The following is a 15,264-nucleotide window of genomic DNA, read 5'->3' on the forward strand; positions in this document are numbered from 1 at the left end:
TCGTATTGGCTTCTCCAACCTCACCCAGACATTGCTGGTGAAACAAGTTCACCTGAAAGATCTAGTCTAGATACCCTATTATGTTGTTATGAGTTGGAGGGGTGGGGGCGGTTTAGGCTGAATGCCTGGGTCCCCTTCTAACTTCTGGATCCAGCACAGATTCAGTTGTTGGAATAGCCGGGCCAGCCTGGTAATGGCTTACTAAAGAGGAGTTCTTTATGAAGGACGAAGGGTGTGGATCTTTGCCAGAGGGCAAAGAGTGCCCACCTCCCGTTAGAAAGACCAAAGGGCAGATTGGAGAGCTGAGTTATGTGAGCTAGAAGCTGGAGGCAAAAGTTGCAGCCTGGAAAGGCAGAGGGAGAGGCTGTGGCTATGGGAGAAGCAAGACACTTTAGGGTTGATAATGCCATGAGCCCCTCCATCATAGGCTCAGGTTGGATATATGTGTAAATAAACCATACATACTAAAGAAACCACAGTCTCCACTGTGCCACATTCTAAAGGAAACTGGAACCCTGAGTAAGTGCCTGGAACCCCTGGAATCTCACAGCACTCAGAGATTGGAATGACATAAAAATATAATTATTATGTTCAACTTACTGATGGCATGTTGATAACACCACATGCTTACTGTATAGTTTCCTGTTGTAATTGCTGTGTTGTTTTAATGGAATTGTTTTATTGGGTATTTTAATTATGAATGTTTATATTTTAATGTTTATGTTACAAATGCTCCCACTTTGTAAACCACTGGAAGATTATTTTGGCATTAAGTGGTCTGTAAAATGATAATTATGATGCAATCAATAAAGAATGGATGATTGAGGAACTGTAGACAGCATCATACACAGTTGTTCTGAGACACCCAACCGTAATATGGGAATAACAACAGCCAAACTACATTGCAGAGCTGATTATGACTCACTGAGCTCAGGCACAATATGGCAATATGGAAATAATAACTCTGAATATATCTGCAACCTGCAGAGCATTTCTTTCTTTTCTTTTTAAAAGCATCCCTGTTTATATTTTCCTTGCACAATCAGCCCTTAGCTTGAAAAAGCTTTGAAATCCTGGCTTTGCTTCTACTTTTTCGGGTGGGCGGCCGGTATTAACTACATGTTGCTGCCCAGCATTAGCTTTGAGATTTCTCTTTCGTTTCCTATCGGAGAAGGGGTATAGTGGAAACGATATACAGTACTGTACAGTAAATAAAAGAAACTAGGAAGCTCCGTCTTCGACCCAAGGAATTGTCAGTCTACAGTTGTCGTACGTCTATGGTGCACATCCTAGAATTACTAGAGAACAGAAGCCACGCCCCTTCCTCCCGTCTCGCCCCTTCCTTCCCCACAATTCTTTGCGCTCCTACAGCCTCTTCCTTTCCCTTTTTTTCCGGGCGCCGCTGACGCTGCCATGGTGAGTCCTGATATCGGAGGGAGGTGGGAAGTGAATCGGTTGCAATCCTTCCCGGGGAGTCGGCGTGGACAGCGGGTGGTGCCGCGCCGGTGTGGAGAAGGGCCTGGAGTGCCCGGGGAGACTAGTATTGGCGGGCGCAGCCGTTGCCTGGAAAGACACCACCGCGGAGGGTGTGTGTGTGTTTCTCTTCAGGAGCAGGATGGATTTGGGGCCTAGGAGCGTTGCGGGAGCCGCTTAAAATTGGACAGAGGAAGGGGGAGTCTACATGCGTGTGTGCACGTCCTGACATTACACAGGGGGGAAATAAAAAAACACGTCTTCTCTAGAACACGATTACGGGCTCGTTATATGGTAAAAAAGAAGGCAGACGAGAAGCTGCAGCATGCTCTCTCAGAAAACTTTGCTCTAAATACCCAGGTGAAACGTAGCCGTTCTCAGGCTCTGCGTCTTTGGTATTTATAGTTCTTGCTGTAACAGCCAATATCCATCTCGACATTTTGGGAAGGGACTTAGTTCAGTGGCGGGGCATCTGCCTGGCGTGTGGAAAGTTCCTAGTTCAGTCCCTGGCATTTCCAGGTAGGGCTGGGAGAAATTCTTGCCTGCAACCTGGGAGAGGGGCTGCCTATCCATGTGGACAGTTCTGAGTTAGATGGACGAATGATCTGACTCTACAAGGCAGCTTCATGGTTTCTAGAAATACTGCACTTTTCAGCCTTTCAAAGCTGAGTACCTCTTAATAACATGGAGTGTCAGCCTTTGCACGAGGAGCGTACTAGCTTTAGAACGGAGATGGGGTTTTAATTCACTGTTACCAATAAACAAATAACCTGTGACCCTTCTGGATGTTGTTGGACTCCAGCTCCCATCAATGCCAACAAAAAAGTTCAAGTGTTTAGCTCCGGTGGAAGTTTCAGGCTAGCATCATCTTGAAGGGCTGCAGGTTGCCCATTCCTGGTGCCAACCAGTGAGGTTTACATCATAGCAGCAGCAGTAGTAGGTGTGGCCATAGTGAGAAAGGAGTATGGAAGATGCTGTTTACTTTTGTGTAATAGAACTTTATCCATGCAGGTGTGAATGGGAAGGGGGGGCATCTTAGAAGCTGGGAATGGGACAGTTGTACTGAGAATGGATTTTGCAGCTAGGCATAACCCTTGGTTATTCATGATAGAGAAAGAGAGGGGCTTAGTATGGTGGGTCCTTTGGGCATGTGGGAGGTGAGCATGCAGGTGATGAACAGATTCTGATGCGAAAGAATGGCTTGGATGAATGGAGCTCGTGTGTGTGCAGAAGATGATCATGTACTTGGGGTGCCTGCCGCCATGAAACAATAAAAAGGGAATCCCCTTATTAAACAACATGCAGTAACAAGCAGCTTAAACCACAGACAAATTTGTTTTGAATAACAACTTCCCTTGGTTATATTACTATTACTGTTACTATTAATTGAATTTGCATACCACCTTTCATTCACAGATCTCAGGGCAGTTCACAATATAAAACACACAAAATAAGAATAAAATCAAACCAATAATCCCTCTCTCTCAAACACATTTAAAGAAAAGGCCCGTTCTTATGTTGCCACCCTCCAGACTTTCATAGAGGCCTCAGGATGATCTCAACGTCCTGGTAGGTTCATATGGGGAGAGGTGCTCCTTGAGATATTGCAGTCCTGAGCCATTTAAGGCTTCATAGGTCAAAACCAGCACTTTGAATTGGGCCCATAAACTAATTCACCGCCAGTTGGGCAGTTGGGCCAGGATCAGTGTAATATGCTCAAACCATCTTGCGCTGCTGAGCAACCTGGCCTCGGAATTCTGCACTAGTTAAACTTTCTGCACCATCATCAGAGGCACCCCTCCGTTGAACATGTTGCAGTAATCCAGCCTAGAGGTTACCAGAGCATATTGAACAGTAGTTGGGCTGTGCCTGACCAGATGGGGTGCAGCTGGGCCACCAGCCCAGTATTCAGTTATTGCAGAAACATTCTTGTGCATTTGGCATTGTACTTGCAGAATGGTTTGCATCTACAGTGGTACCTCTGGATACGAATTTAATTCGTTCCGGGGGTCTGTTCTTACCACAAAACATTCGCATTGAGGGGCGCCTTGTCTGCGTATCCATGCGGGGTGGAAACCTTTCTGTTACTTCCGGGTTTGCCACATGTGTAGCCCAAAGGATACGTATCCAGAGGTGTTCACAACTAGAGGTACCACTGTAGTTGCTTGTTGTAATTAGATTAGTGTAATCCCTGTACTTCTTTCCTCTTGCACATTGCTCTTTTATTTTTATCGCATTAGTGCTGTCATGGGCAATTTTGAGAATACAGTGGTGCCTCGCAAGACGAAATTAATTCGTTCCGCGAGTTGCTTCGTCTTGCGATTTTTTCGTCTTGCGGAGCGCGGATTCCCCGGGTATTAACGGTTTTACGAAAAAGGAAGCAAACTCACAATACGTTTTCGTCTTGCGAAGCAAGCCCATAGGGAAATTCGTCTTGCTAAGCACCTCGAAAAACGGAAAACCCTTTCGTCTAGCGAGTTTTTCGTCTTGCGAGGCATTCGTCTTGCGGGGCACCACTGTAGTTTACAACTTCTCTTTTACCTAACCTTCTGATCAAATAGAGAAGGTGGACAACTAGTTGGCAACACTTTATAGCATACAAAATGTCCCAAAGTCTGTGAACGTTGATTGTCTTCACAAGCCCCTCTATGTGAGAGATTGTTTATTTGGCACCATTCTACAGAAGAAAAAAATGAGGCTGAGGGGGAAATTGCCACCAAAATTAACTCTGCAGTTTTGTGCACATTTACTAAGCAGTAAGTCCCACTATTTTCAGTGGAACTTAACTGCCAACGCTTTGATACCACTTTAAATGGTCTTGGCTTCCCCCAAATAATGTTGGGAACTGTAGTTAGTTAAGGGGGCTGAGAGTTGTAGGGAGACTTTATTTACCTCAGAGAACTACAATTCCCAGAGTTACCTGGGAAGAAAGCATCAGGTTGGTGAAGGCTGGCACAGTATATGCTGCCCAGTCATAAAGAAATCCAACATTTCTATATCTCGGAAAGGAGGGAGGTGTGGTTGTATATAGGCACGTCTGGCAGATTCTCGCACAAACCCACTTACGTGACAGCTTCTCTTTCTTGGTCCCAGGGAGTCGACATACGCCACAACAAGGACCGGAAGGTTCGACGCAAAGAGCCTAAGAGTCAGGATATCTACCTTCGCCTCCTGGTCAAGGTGAGAACCAGCGCGATTGAAAACCTTGGTTTCGGAGATGGCTAAGAGCCAGAATTCCCACAGTCCATTTTCTCCCTTTCCCCCCTTCACCCATGCTTATTTGTGTGGTGGTGGCATACTGGAATGTGTGAGTCTTTTTACAGAAGGAAGGCTCTAAGGAATTTGGGAGGCTGGGGCGGGGGACTGACCTGCTATGGAAAAACAGAATTAGTGGATTATATTTGGAGGCTTGTTGGGCTGAAAGCTGAATTGTGGACATAATATGGAAAGGGAGGGCAAAGGGGCAGGCCAACGAGACTCCCCCAAGTATCCTGTCAGCCCCTTTGTTGCCTCTTCAGCTCTACAGATTTCTTGCTCGACGGACCAATGCAAAATTCAACAAGGTGATTCTGAAACGGCTTTTTATGAGCCGCACCAACAGACCTCCGCTGTCCGTTTCCCGCATGGTAAGTGCAGATTCCGCTCCCAATCTCTCTTATCTTTTTTTTATACACTTCTACGGGATGCCCTACATAGGAATTCTCACATGCTATCTTTCGCTTTATCATAACACACCACCCCTCCAGATCCAAGTTCAGGAATAAACGGCCACCTCTGTTGTGATTTTGCCAGCATTTTTCAAGCAGTGGAGCAAGGCAGGAAGAAAGGAAAGGAGCAGGACTATGGCCCATGGTGTGGCTTTTCCCTATTTAAGGGTATCCGAAGAGCCTGGCTAGATCTGTCGAAATGTTCAATTTGCACAGCATTCTGTTCCTACTGTGGCCAACCAGATGCCTATGAGAAACTCACAGGCAGAACTTGAGGGCAACAACAGCACTCTCCCTGCTTGTGATTCCCAGCAACTGTTGTTCAGAGGCATACTACCTCCGACAGGGGAGATGGAATATCTCCATTGTGTCTAGTAGCCATCAATATCCGCCACGAACTTGTCCTCTTTTAAGCCCATCCAGATGGGCGGCATATAGAGTAATAATAATGCTTATTATCATCATCATCCTGGTGGCAGTTAGTTGCATCTTGTGTGAACAAATACCATAGTTTAAGTACAGTGGTACCTCGAGTTACATACGCTTCAGGTTACATATGCTTCAGGTTACAGACTCTGCTAACCCAGAAATAGTGCTTCAGGTTAAGAACTTTGCTTCAGGATAAGAACAGAATTTGTGCTCTGGCGGCGTGGCAGCAGCAGGAGGCCCCATTAGCTAAAGTGGTGCTTCAGGTTAAGAACAGTTTCAGGTTAAGAACTGACCTCCGGAACGAATTAAGTACTTAACCTGAGGTACCACTGTATGCATATTGTGAAGGCTTTCTTTTCCCTGTCCTGGATCTTCCAACTTTCAGCTGCTTAGGTTCTAGTATTATGAGAGAGAATAACTTTTCCCTCCCCATGTCTTTATCATGTCGCGCGCCCCCCCACCTCACTTTTTTTTCTAAACTAAAAAGGGCAATGCACTCCTTCCCCAACCCCAAAGCAGTGGGTTGCTGTGCAGGTTGGTGGTCCAGTAAATCTAGTGAGATATGCAGCTGATCATGCTAATGCAAGTTATAGGAGGAAATGGAGAGGCAGATCCATTCTCTTGCTGTCCCAGTTAGAGTAACCTGGGTGCGCATTCATATATAAAAAAGGAGCCCACTCCTTGTCATATAGTTAAACCACTGCCTGCTGTTCAGACAGCTAATATGTGGACATTCACTGTGATCACTCTTTCTCCCTCTCCAGATCCGTAAGATGAAGCTCCCAGGCCGGGAGAACAAAACTGCTGTGGTGGTGGGTACAGTGACCGATGATGTTCGCATCCAGGAAATCCCCAAACTGAAGGTAGCTTGGCTAGTTGTTGGTGGAGGAGCTGTTCAAAGGGCAGGAACTGAAGAGGCTTGAGGCAGCAAGAGGGATGTTGCTTTGACAGCCTTGAAAACTGGAGGTGTATAGGAATGCCTAATAGGCATGTGATGGCATGGAAGTGGTTGGCGTATGCAACTTATAATTGTACATGCAGTTGATGACTGGCCATCGCTTGGACTGTGATCTGTTTATGAGTTTTAGTTCATTAACTAAGCATTCCAGGTCTGCTGCCTGGTTAATCAGGAGAGCATCCTTTTATCCAATCAGAATGTTCTGATTCAATCAATTAATTGTATCCCTAGTTATAATAATTAGCTTAGGGTATAGATGAAGGTGCAAATTTTATTTTTGGAGCAAACAAATGACATACTTCATCTCACGTTTCAACCCGTTTCCCTTTTCCTCCAAGGTTTGTGCCCTGAGAGTGACCCGAGGAGCTCGTACCCGCATCCTGAAAGCTGGTGGTCAGATCATGACTTTTGACCAGTTGGCCATGGCTGCCCCCAAGGGCCAAGGAACTGTGCTGCTTTCTGGTGAGTCAGGAGGATGGTACCAAGCTCTCGAGGCTTGTGAAGTTCTTGAAGGTGCTAGTTTGCTGCTGATGCCTCAGTATGACTAAAGCATCTTTTCTGACTTGCCTCCTGCAGGACCCAGGAAGGCTCGCGAAGTTTACAGGCATTTTGGCAAGGCCCCTGGAACCCCACACAGCCACACTAAGTGAGTACCTCAGGCTCCAGGTCTCCTGCTAGCCTCTTCCCATTTACCTGTATTTGCCAAAAGCTATGCTGCACTTCAGGATAATTGTAGGTTTTTGAGGGGGGGGGGAAATGACTTTTCTCCTGTTTACACAATCACTTTATTACTTCCTGTTCTTCTGTGGTATAGCTTCAGTATTATACTTACAAAGGGCCCTAAAAGGCATGTACTCTCCCTTTTCTGACCTTTGAATCCCATTCTTCCAAGGAATCAAGTCTTGGACGTCTCACCATAGTGTTCTGAACCTCATAGCTGCCCCTAAGAGAATTAATTAGGCTATCCTGTAAGCATTAAAACAGGCTTCCCAATCCCAAGTATTTCAACTGCAGCACCTATAGATTTAATTTGCTTAAAAGGAAAAAATAGATTTGGTAAAATAAAGAGAGAATTCCAGCTTGACAAAGCCTGCCTTTGGAGACACATTCTCTTGCATGGTTTGCCATATAGCCGTGACCCCCCCATTTGCCTCTTTTTCTCTGTACTCTAGAAGTTGGAGAGGAGTTTGGACTCAGATTACAGCTCTTGGGTTTCAGAAGCTCTGGGAATTTTGGGAGAGGAAGTAGAGTAAAATTCCATTGACGCCTTCTCACTTGTAGGCAGCTAGGACAGTCTGTGGGAGGGGGGAGCCTTTTTGGGGTTAGGGAGGTGAAGGATAGAAGGGGGGAGCAAGAGAGCCCCACGATTCTGCAGCACCTCTGAATTCAGAGGCTACTGTGCGCGCATCTCCTTCCTGAAGCAGTATATCTACTAAGCAAGAGTAGGCTCCTATTTGTGTTATTAACTCCTCTTACATTTTCCACTTTGCAGGCCATACATCAGATCCAAGGGCCGCAAGTTTGAGCGGGCTCGAGGTCGCCGTGCCAGTCGAGGCTACAAAAACTAGATTGGGTCTTTAAAATTTGACGGCTATGCTGTGATGGATTAAATTTGCTATTCTGAATATAAAGTTAAAAACCCCATGTCGTGTCATTTGTTAAGACAGTCAAGTGCTAGGAAGATTGTAAAGGCAGGCTGTAGACCCAACAACGTCTGGTTTGCCTGAACATCAGTCTTTCTCAGGATGTCTCTCCCCTCCCAACCTGCTTTGAGTCTTCCCACAATCTTTACTGAACATGAGTGGATGAGGTGACCCAATAATTATACCATACAATTATACTTATAATTATACTATACAATAATTATGTCTTCTTAAAACATCAGAGCAAATGTAGCGTAGCGAAATTAGTGATGCAGCTATCCCGGTGATGATAAAGAAGTGTTTTGGAAATGTCAGACATAAAAGAAAAGTGTCAGGGAGGGAGGGAGAGAAGACTTCTTAAAGAGAAGTATTTGCAGGAGCTGGAGGGTGGGAGACATGTTGGTTGGAAAAAGCACCCCTGCTGGTGCTTATCAGTTACTGAACTAGAATTTTAAAATACAGTTTAGGGAAGACTTTTTTTATATATAGATAAAAGTATTGCTAAATGTTGAGTCTGGGGGTGCTCAACCAAGCACCCAAATTCATATCAAATGAATTTTGGATTAGTTTCCTGGTTACTATCTCTGGTGGTCAAGGAAAGCAGAAACACAGGTGTCCTAAAAGGTGCATTCATTCTGCAGCATGGATTCTGACACACCAAGTAGGGCCCAGCAATAAAATTACAATGCAGGTGTGGGAATAGGAGCAGCATTCAATGGAGGTGACACAGAAGTGTTGAGACTGTTGGGGGAGCAGGACTCCTTTGCCCTAGCCTAGCCCCATGGGCTCATGCAGCAGGCAAGCCAGGTAGCACGAAATGGTCCACGCCCTGCCCACTTGGCCCTCCATGTTCTGCGGGTGAACAACACGCAGGAAGCGGTAGCCGAAAGCCTTGTCCGTCAGGCTCCGCAAGCTCAGCACTTGCCTCTTGGCTGCCTCCTGCTGGGCTGTTAACTCCACAGGCCCTGCCTGCAGGAACGGCGGCAACACAGGCAGTTCTTTGCCATTCCCGGCACCAAACGTCAGGAACCCGCTGGGAGCAGCCAGAGCATAGCCGTGCACTGAGTACCGAGCCCTGGGAACCTGAGGGGCATCTCCTCCTCTGCCTCTTGACCGCCCCTGGGCTTCGAACAACAGTTCTGCGCAGTCCAGAGCCACCAGTGGCACGTCATGGTGCCTGAGTGGCTGCTGTGGCTTGAAAGCATCTATGTAGCGCTGGCTGCAGGCGACGGGGATCTGGAGGGAGGAGAACACATCTGTAAGAATGGCCTTCTGCATCAGGGCAGTGGCCCATCTTGTCAGCATCCTGCTCCCACCAGGAGCCTGTGCGAAGCCTGCAAGCAGGATCTGAGCATAACAGTACCCTCTCCCTGCTACCTGACTTCTAGGAACTGGTATTCAGAAGCACGACTGCCTCTGACAGGCATTTCTAGGTTAAAAACAGGAAAGGGGAACCTCAGACTCTGAGACGAATCTGGCCCTCCAAGCTACTCTTACCTGGCCCTTGGGACTCTCCTCAGGCCACACCCCTCTCCCTAAGCCATACTCCATACTGGCCCTGCTTTGCTCCTTAACTGCTTTTGCCTGCCTGAATTCTTGATCTTTGATGAGACGTCTTCCTTGCCTGGACAGGAGATAGAGGGTATGCAGAAAAACCTAGCCTGCTGTACAAAGGTAAACTACATTTGTTCCCCTGCCCACCCTTAGCACATGGCCCCCAGAAAGAAATGTGGCCCTCGTGCTGCAAAAGATGAATGCAAACATAGGCCAAATTGCTTGATGGCTGGGGGCTCTCATCTCTGGATTGTGAGTTTCAAGGAATGAGGAGAGGGTCAACAGGAAAGGGTGCAGTAGTTCTGCCTTCTGTTTTGATTTGAGAACTGACGGGGGCAAAAGGAATTGGAAAGCAAGGACGCACATGCCGCAGTCCAAATCCACAGAAAAGTTGTGAAGTCCTCCCTTTGAAACTAATAGGACCAGTTTGTTGTGGCTAACATACACCACTTAATTTTTATGGGGACTTCACAGCGGGGTTAATTTTCACTGGGATTTGTGCTCTTAAATACCATTTTTACTACTGAATTCAAAAAAGTTCTCTGTTGGGAGGGGCAACAGCCTAAAAATTAAGCGGCGGAGGGGGGGGGGGACGGGATCCAAACCATAGACAATAGAATGTGCTTCTACGGCACACTTTTCTTCCCTTTCTACACATGGGGCTGGGAGAACAGTGTGAACTGGACTTCATCCACCGGGGACAGTGCAGGACTGGCAGAAGAGGCCCTTCTCAACCAGCCTTGTGCCCTCCAACTCGCTGGGGCTGATGGGTATTGCACCTCAAAAGCCTCCGAAGAGAAAGTTTGCGACCATGCACCATTTGAAGGCTCCTTACCACCCACCCTTTAGTCCCCACCCAATTATTCTATGCTCCTTTCACAAACACCACTGCACCTCTCATTAACTCTCTGGTGTTTTTCCAGGGTGTGTAGAAAGGAGGAGCTCTTGCCTCGCTTTACTCACTTGTCTCAACCTCTGCTCCATGAGCTCCGTCCAGCTGGCCCAGTAGCGGGAGGCCGTGGATTCAGAGATGTGGAACCGGAAGGCCAAGTCCTGAAGCAGCAGGCCCAGGCGCAGGCGGACGAGCACCAGGAAGAGCTGGTTGTCGGGGCTGAGGGCGCTGTGGGGGCTGCCTTCCGGGCCCCCCACCTCCCCATGCTTGCCCTCGAGGAGGAAGTCCAGAAAGGCCACCAGGCGGGGGTACCTGTCGAAGCCTGTGTAGAACCTCAGCCGCTTGCCGTTGCCCTTGACGCTCTCGAGGGAGAAGGCCCCGTGGTGCGCCTGGGCCTCGCGCTGCCCCCTCAGCTGCCTGCTCAGCGAGAGGACGGTGGCGCCGCTGGCATCCAGCTCCTTGCGCATGCGATGCCCTGCAGACTCCAGCTGCTCCCGCTCCCAGCGCAGGTTCCGGTTCTCTTCCTCCAGCTGCGAGACGCGCTCTCCGAGGTGGGAAAGGAGAGCCCAGTTCTCGCTGTCCACGCTCTCCTGTGTGCGGCGAAGGACAAAATGGCGGCGTTGGCATGGCTTTCCACAAAGGTGCCCTCACCCAACTCTGTTCCTTGCCCACCTAGTCAGCCCGGACACTGAGGTCCAGCTCTGAGGGCCTTCTGCCGCTTCCCTCATGGCAAGAAGTGAAGTTACAGGGAACCAGGCAGAGGGCCTTCTGGGCAGTGGCGCCCGCCCTGCGGAACACTCTCCTGTCAGATGCCAAGGAGGTACAGTGGTACCTCGGGTTACAGATGCTTCAGGTTACAGACTCCACTAACCCAGAAATAGTACCTCAGGTTAAGTACTTTGCTTCTGGATGAGAACAGAAATTGTGTGGCAGCGGGAGGCCCCATTAGCTAAAGTGGTACCTCAGGTTAAGAACAGTTTCAGGTTAAGAACGGACCTCCAGAATGAATTAAATTCTTAACCCGCGGTACCACTGTATCTGAGTTTTAGGAGACATCTGAAGGCAGCCCTGCATAAGGAAGTTTTTATGTTTTATTGTGCTTTTATATTTTGCTGGAAGACTCCCAGGGTGGCTGGGACAACCCGGTCAAGATGGGCAGCATATAAATAATAAAATTATTATTAGTCACTGGTCACCCTCACCTTCAGCTCTCGGTGTTCCTTCTGGTTGGCTTCCACCGCTCCCTGCAGGCTAAGAAGGTGCTCGCTCTGGCGGTGGGCTGTGTCCTGCAACTCCCTCACAAGCCTCTTCAGGGCATGTCCTCCTTCTGGTATGCAGTATGCGCCGTGGTCATGCAATGCAGCCATGCCCTCGCAACAGGGTGACGCGCTGGTGTTTTTCACCTGCTCACCTGCCACAACCAGGTCACCAGGACCAGAGGGAAGGCCTACTGGACAAAGATCGGCTTATTGGTATTTCAACAGCGTGGTTGTTGCTTCAAGGGTCATCCTTATTCCTGGCCCTTGGTGCCACTTCGCCCCCTTCCAAGAAGCTCTGGGAAATGTAGTGCCCTGAAAGGCTAAGGGCACAGTAACAAATTTGCTCACCTGGTGTCATCTCTGCCCTCCACCCTCCCCATGCCAAACTGTTTTATCCTGTAAAGACCTACATTGGCTCCCAGTACATTTCCAAGCACAAATCAAAGTGTTGGTGCTGATTTTTAAAGCTGTCAACGGCCTCGGCCCAGCAGACCTGAAGGAGCGTCTCTGCCCCCATTGTTCAGCCCGGACACTGAGGTCCAGCTCTGAGGGCCTTCTGGCGGTTCCCTCCCTGTGAAAAGTCAGGTAGTTGTATATTTCCTTGACATATGATGGGAGGGCATTCCACAGGGTAGGTGCCACTACCGAGAAGGCCCTCTGTCTGGTTCTCTATAACCTCACTTCTCGCAATGAGGGAACCGCCAGAAGGCCCTCGGTGCTGGATCTCAGTGTCTGGGCTGAACGATGGGGGTGGAGACGCTCCTTCAGGTATACAGGACCGAGGCCGTTTAGGCTACTGGGCCAGATTGAAGGTGCTGAGTGTATAAAAGCCTTGGGACCACCTTTCCCTATTCCTACCTGTTATTCTGATATGTTCTGCAGCAACGTTGCTAGCTGGTCCCTTGTGCCACACAGAATTGAGCACAGCAGACTCTATACTGTGGAATTTATTCAATTTGTTGATTCGCTTTTCACTCTAGCTCAAAAACCTTTTTATTTTTGCAAAGTTACCCTGCCATGTGAGCAGTTTTACATTCTTCTGATCTTTGCTTTTACCTTTAATTTTATGTACACCACTCTGAGAAGATCTCCCCCTTTTCATTTAGTGGTATAGAAATTTATGTACGTATAAATAGATAAGCCTTGAAAAGTCCAAGCTCGCCTCTTTGCCATCACAAAGAAACAAGGGATTCTGTGTTTCCAAGAAGCCCACACACCTTCCCCTGCCAGCAAACCAGTGAGGCTCCTCTCTGATTTTACACTGTACAAGCGCCCTGTGCTCTCCCAGAAATCTCTGCTTCACATGTCCAAGAAGGAGAGAGATTGCTGCTGTGTCAGCTGCAATCTGGGTCTGTGCTGCTTCTTCATGCCTCCATCTCTGGACCACAGGGGGGCAGCACACACCCACACTGGCTCACGGTATTCCTGTTAGGAGGATTACATTTTGTGGGCCTCTCCATCCAGACTGATGTTCTATTGCAAGTTTCATCCGCAACATGTTCTGTGACACAAAAATAGTGGTGGACTTATTCTGCTTTAGCTTGCGATGCTTCCCTGATACTACCACAAGACTGTTTTGTAGAGCAACAAAAGTGGGACAAAATTAAACCGGAACATGTGTGGCATAAAAATTACAGAATATCAGCTGCAGGATATGTGCATCCGATTGGAAATGGAGGAATGTGACTAAAGGATTGAAAGTGGGATCCTGTCTGACCACTGTGATAGCATCATGAACATAGATCATCACGAATGTGCAGTAAGAAGAACATCTGGAGGAGTCCCTGTTTAGTAGTACCATGTGTTTAATGTACACAAGAATCACCACAACCCCTCTCCTGATTTGGGGTTAACTTGGAGATTCACCATGACTTCAACCTGACTTTGTGATTATCTTTCATAAGCAAGACAGACCATACAAATTTTTAAAACCTGCATACATCACTGCAAGTAACATAACAGACATTAAATTTTCACAGCAAATTGTTTCTGCTTCTGCCTCGGTTGCTCTTATGTGACACACAAGATATCAGAGCAATACAGAAACCTTTTGCTATGTGAATTTAAGATGATCTCTGTTTTGTTAGCCGTTGTTACAATATATAGTTTTAGTCAAAAGTGACGAACTGCATCCTTCCAGGATCCAGACTATTTTTCATATATGGGTCATAGCTGTCAACTTTTCCCTTTTCTTGTGAGGAATCTTATTCGGAATAAGGGAATTTCCCTTAAAAAAAGGGAAACATTGACAGCTGTGATATGGGTACATATAAAGAAAACATTGCTGCAAAAATACTTGGATCCTATTAAAATGTACAAGGAAAAAAGATACAGACGTAATACTCTCCCCCCCCCCCAAGCAATAAAGTGCAGATGCATATATGAAGCGTAACAGGGAGGGATTGCTGTCCGAATTTGTGGAGCATCAATACTGAGGAGAAGGGGAGCCCTGAGATAGGCTGAAAGCGGCAGGTTTGGGGATGGCGATGCACCCCTGTTGCTCAGTACCTGGGAGGGACCGCAGCTCAACTCCATCGCGCTGGCTCTCCCAGCCTCGTTTCCGATCCAAAATGGCCGCGGCATTGAATCAGCCCTATCTGTCTCTACTACCGCGAAAGGCGCTGTCTGGTTTTCCCTCAACCAAGATGGCAGCATCATACTCGAAAGGAATGAATGAAGCGCGCCAGGAGTTGGGTCCTAGTTGCTGCGTAAATAGTGGGTTCCCTCATTAACTTTTTTTTCCCCTGAGGGAAGAGAGAATCACAAAAAGTAAACACACACACACACAGAGTTTCGTGACGCCTTAAATACTAAACACTTTGATTATGGCATAAACTCCCGTAGATTATAGTCCATTTCAATCAGATGCATTAAGTGTCACCCATCCTTGCAGGTTTATATGGACACATGGGTGTAAGGAACGGGGGATCTGTAATCATTGGGGTCAGAGGCAAATGGAAATAAGGAATATGAGGAAGGGTAGAGCATCCACCGCTTTGCATGCAGAAGGTGCCAGCTTCAATCCATGGCATCACCTAGCAAGGCTGGAAGAGACGCCTGGTTACTGAGACGGATGAACCAATGGCCTTATGTTCCTGTAATTACAGATAGTGACAGTTCAATTATAGCTAGACAGTCTGCAAAATAATCCAGCAACTGGAGGATTAGAATCATAGAATTGTAGAGTTGGGAGGTACCTCAGGGGTCATCTGGTCCAACCCTCTGCAATGCAGGAATCTTTTTGATCAACATGGGGCTCGAACCCACAATCCTGAGATTAAGTGTCTTAAGCTCTACCGACTGAGCTATCCCACACAAGATTACATGTCATGCGTCTAACGAAATGGAG

The 15,264-nt window shown here is 47.5% G+C and overlaps 2 protein-coding genes across 2 annotated transcripts; one reads left to right on the forward strand and one right to left on the reverse strand.

The window, feature by feature from the left end:
* Positions 1–1,305: 1,305 nt before the first annotated feature.
* On the forward strand, positions 1,306–8,206 carry RPL18 (ribosomal protein L18). The gene is made up of 7 exons (XM_081837320.1): positions 1,306–1,416; positions 4,567–4,653; positions 4,992–5,099; positions 6,374–6,472; positions 6,906–7,029; positions 7,144–7,213; positions 8,060–8,206. The coding sequence occupies exons 1-7, from the start codon at positions 1,414–1,416 to the stop codon at positions 8,133–8,135; spliced, it is 567 nt and encodes a 188-aa protein (XP_081693446.1). The 5' UTR covers positions 1,306–1,413; the 3' UTR covers positions 8,136–8,206.
* A 619-nt stretch (positions 8,207–8,825) lies between these two features.
* LOC309327789 (uncharacterized protein) lies at positions 8,826–14,483 on the reverse strand. The gene is made up of 4 exons (XM_081837288.1): positions 14,424–14,483; positions 11,859–12,103; positions 10,728–11,246; positions 8,826–9,446 (listed from the first exon to the last, which is right to left on the reverse strand). The coding sequence occupies exons 2-4, from the start codon at positions 12,021–12,023 to the stop codon at positions 8,979–8,981; spliced, it is 1,152 nt and encodes a 383-aa protein (XP_081693414.1). The 5' UTR covers positions 12,024–12,103; positions 14,424–14,483; the 3' UTR covers positions 8,826–8,978.
* Positions 14,484–15,264: the final 781 nt, after the last annotated feature.

The sequence above is a fragment of the Podarcis erhardii genome, assembly GCF_964252035.2.
Source record: "Podarcis erhardii genome assembly, chromosome: 13".
NCBI lineage: Eukaryota > Metazoa > Chordata > Lepidosauria > Squamata > Lacertidae > Podarcis > Podarcis erhardii.